At 39.8% G+C, this 13,570-nt stretch overlaps 1 protein-coding gene across 2 annotated transcripts in view; it reads right to left on the bottom strand.

Moving 5' to 3' along the window:
- Positions 1-12,228, bottom strand: part of deptor (DEP domain containing MTOR-interacting protein) — a 31,205-nt gene extending 18,977 nt beyond the window's left edge. The window contains exons 1-4 of one of the 2 annotated variants that reach the window (XM_072394593.1): positions 11,827-12,228; positions 11,573-11,665; positions 8,409-8,587; positions 7,606-7,729 (exon numbers count right to left, since the gene is read on the bottom strand). In XM_072394593.1, the coding sequence (XP_072250694.1) occupies positions 7,606-7,729; positions 8,409-8,587; positions 11,573-11,665; positions 11,827-11,840 (410 nt within the window). In that variant the 5' untranslated portion in view covers positions 11,841-12,228. The remainder of the gene's footprint in view (positions 1-7,605; positions 7,730-8,408; positions 8,588-11,572; positions 11,666-11,826) is intronic. The other variant, XM_072394594.1, reaches the window with a different exon arrangement.
- Positions 12,229-13,570: the final 1,342 nt, after the last annotated feature.

Below are 13,570 nucleotides of genomic sequence, written 5' to 3'. Positions count from 1 at the left end.
AAAAAAGTCAAACTCAATCTCCAGCTGACGTTGTAACCTTGTGGAGACTGCAAAGCAGGACGAAGTAGAACATTTGGTTTTGGTTCATGTTGCATCTTCAGCACAATATTATTCAAGTATGAGAGAAGGGTGCACGTGATCATTCATTCATTTTCCAGCTCCTACTGTAAAATGTTGCAACACTTTACTCTAGCAGCAATGTCCACAGCTCACAACAGCCGACAGAATACAGAGGGTTTTTCAACAATGCTCCAACATTGATAACTGATAGCCACGATATAACCCATATAACCCATGTTTTACCATCTGAGAAAAGAAACTTGAAGTACTATAGAATACACCTCCTATGGAAGAAAAAACCCTTGATCTCCTTTACTCATGATTAATGTAGGATTGACTTTATGGACATGATAAAAAATTAAAAATAAAAAGCATTCATTCAGCAACAACTGAATGAATGTTTCACCTCTGGTGTTTTACTGTTGCGGTGCATGTGATGCATGTTTCTATCTGTATACTGTCTGAAGTTGGTGGTGTGGTCTCTTCTGGATGACACTGGTGACAGACTCAGACGATCAAAAATAAATAGGTAAACACCTGTAAAGAAGAGAACTGCTGACTCTTTCACTCTGCCATTCTCTTAAAATGCATTCACACCAAAAGACTATAACCTTTTAACTATAAAAAGAGCCGTGCAAGCCGTGTCAGAGACAATGTCTGTTGAGAGAGAGAGAGACAGAGAGAGAGAGAGAGAGAGAGAGAGAGAGAGAGAGAGAGACTAATACACTCAGGTTTCAGGTATAAAAGTAATAGCTGGAAGATTTGAAGAAAGGCTCTGAATATCTATTCAATTGAAATAGCACAAAAATAAAAAGGTATCCGGCGTACACATTATACAAATGAAGGTATCAGACTTTAGGCTGTGAAGCTTTAACAGCTGCCGACATAATTAGATCGGTCCAAACCAAATGGAAGAACAAGTGCTGCCTGCCTCTCTGACAGTGAACAGATCATCCTTAAAACTACATTAACTTCAGTAGAGATGAGACCAGATTAGCTGAGGCCTGGGGTTTCCATTGACTGCTCTGCTGTTTGCCAGGAAATCCAGGACACACACTGCTGTGAAAAGGCAAACTGTCTTTGTACACTTCCGACTGGTTTGGATAGTTAGCTGTTCAACTGGTTGTGCATTGAATGGTATCTATGGAAAATGAAATCATTCTCCTCACCTAACATTCAATAACAACACAAATACACAAATTTACCACAAAAACAGCTTGTTCTGTGCATGTTGGTAATCAAAAGCATTAATAAATGTACACAGCAATAAGTTTAGCTTGGCACAGGACATTAGAGGCAAAACCATGATGGCCAATAAAGGCCTGCATCTGCAATAGTTAAGCTGAATTGAGGTCTTAATAAATCAAATCAAACTAAATTAGACTCAAATCAGGTGCAACATGTAAAGTCTTTCCCCTAAAAAAATAAAAGTACAGCCTTCAGTAACCATGCATGGTGTGACTAATAATTCAAAAAAAGCCAGAGGCCCACAAGTCAAGAGAGAAACTATGCCCTCATTAAACTCGGTCGCAGGGTCATGCTGTATTTCTCAAATTTCAGCCCTGACTTGAGTAAAAAATAGAATTAGAAAATGTCCTGAGGTGCACACCCAGAGCTGCTCACGTCTTTAAGTTTTAAAGTCAACAACCACAGAACACATGGCTTGTTTTGCTGTCAAATCATGATGGATTGGGAATTTTTGTTTTAGTTTGCCATGACTCACATTAGACGCCAACATCACAATACAAATGTTGAAAGCAGACACGATGTTCCATGAGATCTGGCTGTGTGCAGAAACCTATTTAATCTATTTAAACTTATTAAGCAAACAGCTCACGTTACATTTTCTCATAGGGATTCACTCACAGTACGGCTCTCTGTGCTTTAAATAAAAGCAACTTGAGCAATGAAATGCAATATTCATCACCCAAGACTTTAACCACAGCATGTGAGTGGACCTGAACTATCATGACCTGGGTATGCACTTAGCTGTTCAGTCAGAGTACCAAACTCAGCCTGAAAGGTGTCCACTGAGAAGCACTGATGACTCTACAAACATGTAACAACTTTTAGCAGTGATAATGTGACTGTGGTCATTCAAAGGCCATGTGAGGTCGAGTCAAAGCAGTTTTATGGAAAAAGCTGAATATGGGATTTTCTCTTTGGGTTTGGGTTTAATAATTCAACACAGAGTCTAAGTGATTACTATATATGGGAGATTTCCAAGAAAAACCGAAGTGGAGAAAATCAAGCTTCCCCTCCTAGAAATTACCACTCAATTACATCTTTTGAGGAAAACAGGCTTTGCTTTTTGCTAGGTCGTCATTGTAAATAAGAATTGTCCCCTTCATGACATGCCTGGTTAAATAAAGGTTAATAAAAATAAAAAATAAATTATTAAAGCTGAAATGCCTATAAATCAAAGTATACATGTACTTACCCAGAGAGGAATAAGCTTGTTTTATTTCTGTCATGTATTCAGATCACACTATCACTGATGCAAAGCTAGATCTTTTTAAATAAAAGAGAATGATTCAAGGAGGTGTTACTGGGTTTGATATCAGCAGCATTCAAAACAATTAAACTGATTCAGAGCCACTTTTGTTGCTTTTCCATGCTTGACATCTTCTAGTAATGTCCAAATATGTATACAGTTCAATGACTTCGACAGTATGCATTTCTACAAGACCGACTGTACAGCTGACGCACATTAACCAGGTTTTCATTCACTGGCAAAGCTAATCTGAGGCAATCTTTTGCAAAGCTGCAAAAAGAAGTGTAAATCAGACACACTTTCATTAACTGGTTTGAAGCAATCAAACCGGGCTCTATAGTGTCATCAGAGGGTGGCGGTATAGGCTTGGTTGTAAGTGGTTGCAATTCAGTGGAAGAAATAGTCGTCCAAGCCTGAAACAAACCTAGAGCAGGAAAAAACATCAACAACTGCGATGGACATCCACAGGATGGAAAGAGGCCTCATCTTCAGGAATTGCTTTCATCTTGAAAAAATGTGGAATATTATATCATATATTGGAAGACAATAATTATATATAATAAGATATATAATATCTTATTATATATAATATATATAATATTATTATATTAATGTAAGTAAGTAAGTTTATTGTTTGCCATCTCAGACCAGAAAAAAATGGTAATTCATGTTAATTCAATTATTTTCCAGGTTAGACGGGATTTGCAAAGTTGGTTGTTGTTTTTGTTGTTGTCGTTACCATTTCTGTTCCCCTTTTCTTATTCAAATCGACTAAATTCAAAATCAAACATTTCCACAGTGTTGAATCTTATTCACAGCCTCAGATGGTTCTTAACCGTCACCTCATGGAACAACAAAAGAATGATAGCAATACTTATCAGAAGTTTCAGCACACATTGGATCTACTGTTTAATCTGAAATATTTTATGTTAAAACTCTTTGTCAATAACCTTCATTCATTTTTTATCATCACTGTGATTTCCTACTGTAAAAAGATATGTTGCACAGGTCATAAGTCCTTCATGTGGAAATGGTACAACTATTCTTGAGTATGAGGAGCAACCACTATAAGATACAGTTCAGAAATGTTGCTCTTGGGAATAAAAGGTTGTGCTGTTTTCTCTCAGTGTTTTCAGTCTGTAAATATCTGACATAAATGAGAAAACAGAATAGAAACCCAGTGTTTTGGATGCCTAGAGCCCAGAAAAAAAATGGTTGCCAATAATACAAAGTATATACAATTTGCTGTCTGTGGAAAACATGCAAAACCACCAGTACAGCCCTGTAAGGACTGTGGTTCCGTGAAGCTGGAAAGGCTCAGGCTAAATGGCAATTTGTTGTTTTAACTAAGGCCTTTTCAAGACTTGAGAGTCAATAAACAACAATGTCTATATCGGTCTCTGGCATACAAATAATATGTACAAAATGTCAATGAAAAAACATGAAAAACAGAGCATAGTTTATGACAATACATCTAGTAAATGGAAGGGTTGAAAACCTTTAGAAAAACTAAAAAAGAACGCTACGCAACTACTGGACAAATGACACATTATGTAACACAGCAAAATGGGTTGAATTTCAAACCAAATGCTAGTTCATATTAACCTGGTGATAAATTAATTTTACCACACAAGTTGGTGATCTTGTGGTGTTCCTCCATTGAATTTATATGTCCCAAGACTTCTGACATTAGATGCACCACTTTATGTCAAAATCCCCTACGTTTCATGTCACGTGATAACAGTTCAGTATGTAACTAAGCACTCGTGTTGCCACAGGTAATAGAGGAAACTAGTCCCTAAAATAACCAAGACACAGCTTCTCACACGAAATTCAACAGCAACTAGACAAATGATGAAAAAGCTACAGATCAGCACTAAATTGACAAAAAAAAAACTACGGAAACCCCTATCATCTGAAGAGACCAATTAAAAACAATAACTATAAGTCACATTTCAAGCTACTGGCTGGGTGGCGGCATGTGGCACCTGGTGAAAGCAACTCAATAATAAATTACCTCATGAACCATAGAATCTTGTCATCAATACAGCTTCTATCGGCTAAAGATGGTGACTTCGGTAGACAACTGAGCTGTTTTCAGCTGAGGTGGACCAAAAGTGCAGGAATATTACCACAAGGCTGATGGTTGCATACCAGCGCCAACAGGTTAAACCTGGGTGTGGAAAACTTCTTTCAACAAGACACATTATACACAGCTGGTCCAGTAAAGCTGACATAAAATACTGAAAAAGTTTGTGAATATGGGAGTTCTCCATTCATGTGAAGTGAATCTACTGAAACTACCACAGATAATGCTTTTTTTAAATTGAACATAATGCAGACATAATATTTGGGTTGATTTATCTAACCATTGGGGCATTGTTTACAATAAACCGCCTGCAGCAGCACACGTCACAGATAAGCAGATGGTGGGACAGAATGAAGCTGTGCACTGGTGATAAGTTTTTACGCCTTTAAAGACAGGGTTGGCCTAAAAAAAAAAACTAGTATCGGCCTGCCTCTAACAGAGATTAAACCAAATGAATAGGTATAATTTACATAGAGCTTGGGCATGTGGACAGGGGGAGCCGAAGATTAAAGTAAACAGCATCATTATCAGCAGAAATCTCTCTTGAGACACTCCTCCGAAGGCTCGTGCATCAGTTTCATCAAAGGGTTAGTTCTGCTGAACACAGGAAGGACGAAATCTTAAACATGAAGTTCACACAGACACAGTCTACGTTCACACACACACAAACACGCCCCCGCAACATATGAAATAACCTTTGAACCTTAAACACACATACAAACATACAACATGGTGAACAATGCTTTAAACTGCCCTCCCAGTCCAACTCTGTCATTTGGGAACAACAACTGTCAGTGGTTTGTTTGCTTAATATTGTTTATGCTGTTTTGACAATCGAGAATATCAGAGATCGGTCCTTGTGAGAGGAGGGATGTTTATTTTCCCAATGGAAAAATTAGACATTATAGTGGCCAAACGGAAATGGTACGTTATGTAACACAAGAACATGAAGTTTGTACAAAACAAACAGTCGGGGATTCTGCATGTGAAGCACACAAGTCTAACCAGTAATAAAAAAAATGACGACTGAATTCAGTTTCAGTAACAAGATTTTGTTCATGTCGCTTAAAGAGATCAGAGATATTTCATTGCTATTACCAAGACCTGCTTTCTTTACAGGGACCAGTGAAAATTTCTGCTGTGAAAAAGATTTATGGTAAAATATCTGAGTTAAACGGTGTTCTCAATCTTAGTGCATTGTAATAAATAAATAAATAAATGAAGCTAATCATTTTGTCGATATAGTTTGCTAACAAGTTTCAAAGTCTGTATTTTGAACTTTTGTGAAGCGGTGCAGGAAGTATCAGATAGTAGGTTAGTAGTTAAGATATTTCACATGACAAATAGAAACTTTATCACGCCTGACAAATGGAGCCACTGCTCTAAGAAATACTGAAGCCATAAAGATTAATCATCTGTTGTGAATTTAAGGGATGAGTCAAGTTTGGTGACGGGAAATACGACAACTAGACTGTACAAAGTGTGTCCTGGTTATTATCTGGTGGATGAAAGTCCCAAAGCAGAGTGTAATGAAGACAAAAACATGCAGTAACATGGCAGTTTGATTCCATCTGCTGTAACACACAAGTTTGAGTTATCTTATCTTGTGTAAATTGTAACCCACAGCAAAATAGTTCACAAATATAAGTGTGAAGTGTTTTATGAAGCAATCTGCTTACCAGAGAACTAAAACACATATTGCTGAACTCTATAAAAACAAGAAGTGGGAATAACGATCTTCCCTGAATACGAGATCTTTACCCTTTGCACTTAGGCTCAAGAGACACAGATGCTGATCATCTGTATGTTAAAAGACTGTTATTTGCGCGGTAAATGTAGCTGTAAAGCAATGCTAATTCACAAGCAGGCAACCACAAGCCTGAGAGTGTGTGTGTGTGTGTGTGTGTGTGTCAGAGTGCTGGGCTGCACCACAGTGATTACATAAACACATAGCTTTGAGACTTGACATGACAGATGTCTCCTCTTGCACTACTTCTTTCTCTTATGCAACAACTTTTCGAGCGTGTTACATTATAAGAGTGTGCCACTGTTTATTGTGTTCAGAGAAGCACAGACACACGGTTTTCATCTGTGTTTGGACAGAACAGGAGCTCGTTGGTGTTTTCACACAAACTATTAATCCCACCATCCCTGGAAATCGCGCCTAATGGATACAGAGTTGATGACAAGCAAAAAACAGACCAACTTGTGATGTCCTGCTCTAAACAGGGTTCATCTAAACAAAAGCTGTTAGTCATCTTTTGTTCAAGGTGTTTCCAGTGTTTTCTGAGTGCTCCTGTTCTGCAGGCTTTTATCACATCAGAAAAGAAAAAAAAAAAAAAGCAAACAAGCTCAATTTTATGCACACAAACCTAATGGAAGCCATTTACCAGCAAAACGTTTTTTCGCAGAAAAGACCGGCGGTAATATTTCTGATGTACCCAATCAGCAGAGCTAAAACAACAAAAGGGCCTGAAAGCAAACAGGTACAAAGCGGAAAATAAATAAAGGTGGCTTCAACATAATCTTGATGATTTTCATAATGATGACACAGCTTCATTTCTTTTTCAAAAAACGATTCTGTTACAAGTGGAAATCTACTAAAGTATCAGTCCCATCGATTGCTAGTTTTCATCTTATTAGATCAAACGTATGCCTAACTTTGAAGGAAAAGTTTAGCATTTTGAGAAGTTTACCCTCTTGATTAAAGTACATTCACAGGATTGATGGAATTATATTAAATCCAATTTATTTGCTAAATTTCCAACAGGGGGGTAACACGGGAACAGTATGACGGTTTTAGAGGTTTGTAACAGTTACTTTGAAATCACAAACCTACCATGAAAACAGAAGGCGGACTGTGCCTAGCAAATGTTAGATGCATCTTTATATCCAAACTGGAACAACTGCTTTGAAAGAAACATAAATGAGAGTGTTTTTCAGAGTTCGTGTGTGTTCATACTTTTCATAGATCCTCTGTCCCCTCATGAAGACCTTGGCCTCACTATCCAAGGGGAATGTACCATCGTCCTTTCTGAAACGGTACAACAGCTTCAAGTCTTTGAACTCCCGGTGCTCGTCACACACTGAAAAAACAGAGCCATAGAAACTTAGATTAAAGGGCTCGTCACCTGCAAGAGTTACACTCTGGAAAATGAAAAAGACCCAAACAATAAGAGGTTGTAACTTCTCTATGTCGTACTGTGAGAAAAATGCACCCACGGCTATTGTAACACACATGTGACCAAAGACAACCTGAAGCAAAATTCTAAGAGTGTTTCCACTCTGGCATTACTCCCATGTCAGCCAAGGACAGTGTAGCATGAATAAAGTAGTCAAGAAATTGCAGTTGTGCATCGTAGGCTGCACAAACTGTTTCATGTTGCCATTGGCATGTGCTATATTCATTTATGACAGAATGATATAGCACAAACAGAAATGGAAATTCTTATTGTTTAGATATACCAGCCACTAAGATGTAAACATTATTAATCCATTGGCCTAAAGCTTGGTTAAGTTTATATAAAGCATTGGCTGAAGAGAGCGAGGCAGCCCTTTTCTGCCACTCTCTGCCACTGTTGTCTGGTCAAATGTGAAGCAGGTAGGGAGACGATGTGTTGGGGCCAAACTGGCAGGGAGACATGCAGAATCATCCATTAAGAGGTACAGCTTGTTCCCAGAAAATGTCAAACGAGGCCTATGCTGTTACAGAAAACACCAGAGAATCGCATACATGACAAACCTCACATACACACGCAGCCTCACCATGGTGAATGATGCTCTGGTCTAAAAGTTTCTGCATGATCTTGATGGCTGTTTCCCGATCTGAGGCTTCCTTATGTTCGATCAGCCAATCAATGAGCTCCTTGGCTACAAAGCAGTTTGGGTAAGTTCGTAGGTGGTGCCTCCGATCTTTGATGACTTTCCCCTCGTGGAGGCGCAGCCTGGAAACAAGCAAACAAGCGGGAGAGGAAATGTGATTGATGCATGCTTCCAAGAAAATTAGGGCAACCTTTGTTTTGTTCTGTTTAACACATGAGAAGTCACTGCCTGTCCTGATGAACATATAAACAAGCCTTACACAAACAGGAGGACTGTTTTTATCTAGCAGGGGTCTATTTTCAGCTGTGGGTTGATACACAATTGTTGCTGAAGTGAGAATTCAGAGCAACAGCATGGTGTATGTGACTCAAAATAAACTGCAGGTTTGAAGGAACATGTCGTACAGTACAACCTTATTTCTCATTCATGGATTTTTTTTGTAACAACTGGACTCTGTGGCACAGAATGTGTAAATATCTTACATATGCCTACATTTCCTGTTTTGGTTATCTATGTTTGACTCTTTGAGAGAAAAAAAAACTGTAAAAGAGTTTTAAAACCTGTGAGCAGGTTTTAGTTGAAGAAAAATCTGAGCCTATGACATAAATTTTTTATTTTTTTTCTGATAAAGTTAAAGCAAATCAGTGCACCATCAAATATCAGATTCCTGGTATTCAAACACCATCTGCAGGGACTTATAATTTAGCTATATTACAAGATGGCATTGCAAAGACTTATTTCACACTATGCCTGTGTCCTCTACCTGAACCTGGGTATTGTGAAACAGCCCACCACAGCCTTAGCCAGGCTTCCCACAGCGAGGTTTCACTCCACACTGGGTCTGTGTGCAGCTGGCTAGCATCCCCCCAGATCAGGAATGACGGCCAACCAAACTGTCCTGGCAAGTTTCAAGATGGGCAAACAAACTCAGCTGAACAACTAACAGACATAACTTGCAATCGGGCCTCGTATCATCTGCTCTCTGTGCTCAGCTTTGGGAGGTTTCAGCCAACTCCATTTGAAAAATCATTTCCAGGGAGGCTGGCAACAAAATACTTTGTGCTGCAACAAACAATAGCAGGCAGGAGTCATTCTGAGTGACTCCCAGTTGCTCCCGGCTGAAAAACATCCATGAAGCCTCCCTCTCCCACACATTTTGCCATGGTGCAACAATCTCTCTATTCACAGCTATGAACTGGTCACAAGACTTACAAGAGATCTGCTCTGAGATAAGTTAACATGATGGGACTCAAATGTGTGATAAGATTTAGCCTGCATGCCATTCATCAGTATCAGGAACTGTGTTGCTCATGTTCCATGAGCTGAGGATGATAAAATGAACAAACAAAAGTGTGTATTAAGTAAAACTTTATTTTATATAAGCTGTTTTTCATAGCAGGTTTAATTATAAGCTCATGTTTAGTCTTTTTTTTTTTTAACATCCTTTGGTCAGAGGATCAGAGTATCACCTCAGAATGAAATCACAGAGAACAGGTAGAAGAATTGGAGAGAGTAGTAATTACTAAACTGTCCAGTGATTATATGGAGCAGTGTCACAAAAGTGAGAGTCTACAGCCGCACAAGCAACTGTGTGTTCAAGCAAAACAGTGCTTTGAACTAAATGCCAACATCAGCATTCTAACATGCTCCGACAAACAATACAACATGGAGATACTATGCAGGTACGATGTTTGCCACTGACTTTCATTTTAGTCATAACTACAATACTCTGAAAACAAAGTATAGCTATAGTACTGCACATCCTGAAATGTGATCTGATGGCGGCACGAGATGAAATTAAAGGGCCAAACACATTCAAATGTATGAATAATTCACACTGACCCTAACCCAGCGAGAGACAGCTAGCAATTTAGTCGACCGCACTGTGGCTCAAAAGTCGAGGTCAAATTTCAAATTTCATGACAATCCACCAAGGTTAAAACAAAGTCGTGGATCACCAGATGGAATCAGGCAGACAGAAACACATAAAGAGACAGACTGTAAGTCTTGTATGTCATAACCTTGTGTACTCTGACCCAGAACAGCAACATCTCAGAGGACTCTGGGACAGCAACTCCAAGAGAACCTCCGTTCACTGACACCAGTCATGCTGCCAGCTGGCGGCTTCAGTGCACAGCTGTGCCAGGGACACTGACACACACACAGTATACAATGATAAGCAGACAAACACACTCTGGAGCTAAGCAAGAGAACACTATGCACCGAGCAGTATGTGCAAACTATTATTTACTTAAGTGTTGCTGTTTGTGGCTCTTAAAACAACATTGCCGTGGGTACTTATTGAAAAACTGCAAAGATCTCCCTCCAATTTTAACACCCAGCTAGATAAAAACCATTCCGTAACAAATTTTCCTCATAGTTGAGTTGGGGGCTGAAATTCCAGTCATTGGTGCCATGCTTCCCTACTGAGACTCTATTCATTGTTTAGGTCATGGGGCAATTAATACCAGTGTAATGAAGCCAGGCTTTACATACTTTACAGTAGGTTAAAGAGCACAGCATGTCAATAACACAGCCAGGGTGACTGGTACAATCCCTGATAGGGTGAATGGGCAGGGCATGATAATGACATAGGGTTAGCAGGCTCAGTTAGTCTCAGTTAGAGCTAAAAGGACACTGTATTAGTGGGGCACAACAACAACAACAACAAAAAAAAACCTGTGTGTTTGGTGCAAACAACCATACAGTACTGCAAAACATACATTTTGCAAAGCCATTACATCGTGTATAACCTTGGTGATGCCTTATGGGTGCTGTGCATGCGTCTATGTCTTTGTTCGGCTGTGCATGCGGCCGACAGGCTGAAACTGACTCTTAATGTCAAGCATGCTGACAACACCCAGCAGTCTCCTGCAGCGTGCAATGTCCTGTCACGTCCCTGTACTTCCTTATTCAGAGAACAGGACCACGCAGGGCCGAGCACGCAAACAACGAAATCACGTGCATAACAAGGAGTGACATGTCAGTTATCGCATCCCTTTGATTCATACAGCAAATGTGCCAATTTGCATATAACTGGTCAAATACCCTAAACCTTTATCAGACCAAGTGAGAGCGGTAACCTGGAGCAGGACTGACCGACCCACCTCAGCTGTTCTCCGGTGACCAGCACCTCGGCCAGTCGCTCCAGCTCCGCAGCCTTCTTCTGCATGGTGGTCCCGATCCTGTCCATGCCTCTGCTTACATAAGAGGCACAAGAAATAAGACATCAGCCTTGTATTCTTTTTGCAAATATACGTACCGGCATCTTTTTTTTAGCTGAATTGCTAAACAAAGGCGTGCAGAGGGATGATTTGAAAGCATAGATCAACTATAATGACACTGTAATGATTTTACTTACCGTTCAAGCACCATGGAGAGCGAAATGGTGACTTTCTCAATTATTCAGTTGATAAATGTGTGGAATAGCTAATTATTCCGTGCCAGGAAACACATGGGGTCAGCAGTGACCGTAGTCCCGACAGTGTTTCAGTATGCCAGCAGCAACAGCAGCATCAGCAGACCTTAATTCCTAGAAAGCCTCCAAATATTTGCACACACACACACACACTGATGCATGCATGCATTTCCCTTTCCGAATCCCTCTGGTTATCTGGCGCTGTTTGGATGCAGCGTTTGTGAAAACAGCGTTCTCGAATTCACCATGGCTCCGTCCGCGCTGCCAACTTTGTTTGTCTCTATCAGTGTGACACCACACGGCATGAATACACGTTTTCTCCACGACGGCGAACACAGAGCCCGTCCACAAAGCCCCCGCATTGGGAGGACTCTGCTGTCGTCATTGGGGGGAGTAACCCGGGTGGGCGGGGTTACAGGGTGGTTTGGGTGCGCTCGTTTCTGACACAGTCATGCGTGTGTTTATGTAACATCGTTTGTCACCAACTTTACTCGTATTTTTCTTTTTCAATATACAAGAACAACACAAAACACGCAGATTAATTTGTCATTTTTGTAGCAAAAATCGATTGGGGCCCGCACACAAATGGGCCACCTGACTTTATCCATAACCAGAATCTCACAACCCTACGAATTATAAAACAAAACTAATTTAAAAAAAATCCAATTCCATCCAATGATGTGTGAGCAGGGTGTAGTCCTACCTAAACAAAGACTTATTCTTTTTTTGTTTTAAAAGAAAAAGCCTTGGGTGTGCTGGCTGCTAATGGCATTGCTCAATTATCAAAGATGTAACAAAACAAGTTGAAACATGTCCAGATCCTGAGGCTCTGCTGTTACTGTTACTACAGACACTAACATAAACAGGCCACTGTTAATACGATCATTATATGAAGTCTTAACCGTTTTTGTAAGGAATGTCTGATAACAATTTAAACAAGCCACAGGAAATCAAATCCAGTACCAGATTCAAAATCCTCCTCTGAGTTTAATTTGCCTGTGCTGTGAACCTAAAACCAGTGCTTCCTCTCTGCACAGATGAAGTCATCTGGTGTGTTATTGGCTACATGTGTGTGTGTTCGCTCTGCTTGGTAATGTTTTTTATGTGTCCACTGACAGTGACTTTCAGAAGCAGTCTTGTGTCCATACTCTTAGACTTGGGTGTCAGCCTTTTCATAGTTTTTCTCCCAATTTTTGTGAATCTTTTGATGGTGTGAAGCACCGTTAATGGTGAAATCCACAAACTCTTTGCAGTTTCATTTAAGAAAAACCATCAATATACCCAACTGATGGTACAATAGTTACAGCTTTGCAGAAGATTGTCTTTCTTCATTAAAGTTGGTACAAGTGATTGATGAAGAAGGCCCGTGTGCTACTTGCAGATGTTGTTGCAAATCATCTCGTTGCCCCCTGCGCTGTTTGGTTATTTAAGAGTGTGTTTTCAACTTGTGGAGCTCCCCGTATGCAAGTAAAAGCATCTGTCAGCTTCTGTCCAAACAATGACTGAAGAAGAAAGAAGTCCTCTGTCTTAAAAGTTCAGTTAGCAAACTTCATATGAAGGACATGCTGCCGATCTGCAGCTTAAACTGGTGTCATTATGTCACCTTCAACCTACCTGAACTTTCTGCCTGCAGTTAACTCACATTTTAAAAGTCTGATTGGTTATTGTACAAATGTAAGAGGGTCAG

Source organism: Leuresthes tenuis, unplaced genomic scaffold, assembly GCF_036924035.1.
Source record: "Leuresthes tenuis unplaced genomic scaffold, fLeuTen1.0.hap1 SCAF_10, whole genome shotgun sequence".
Lineage (NCBI taxonomy): Eukaryota > Metazoa > Chordata > Actinopteri > Atheriniformes > Atherinopsidae > Leuresthes > Leuresthes tenuis.
This window is presented reverse-complemented; position numbering and strand designations above follow the sequence as displayed.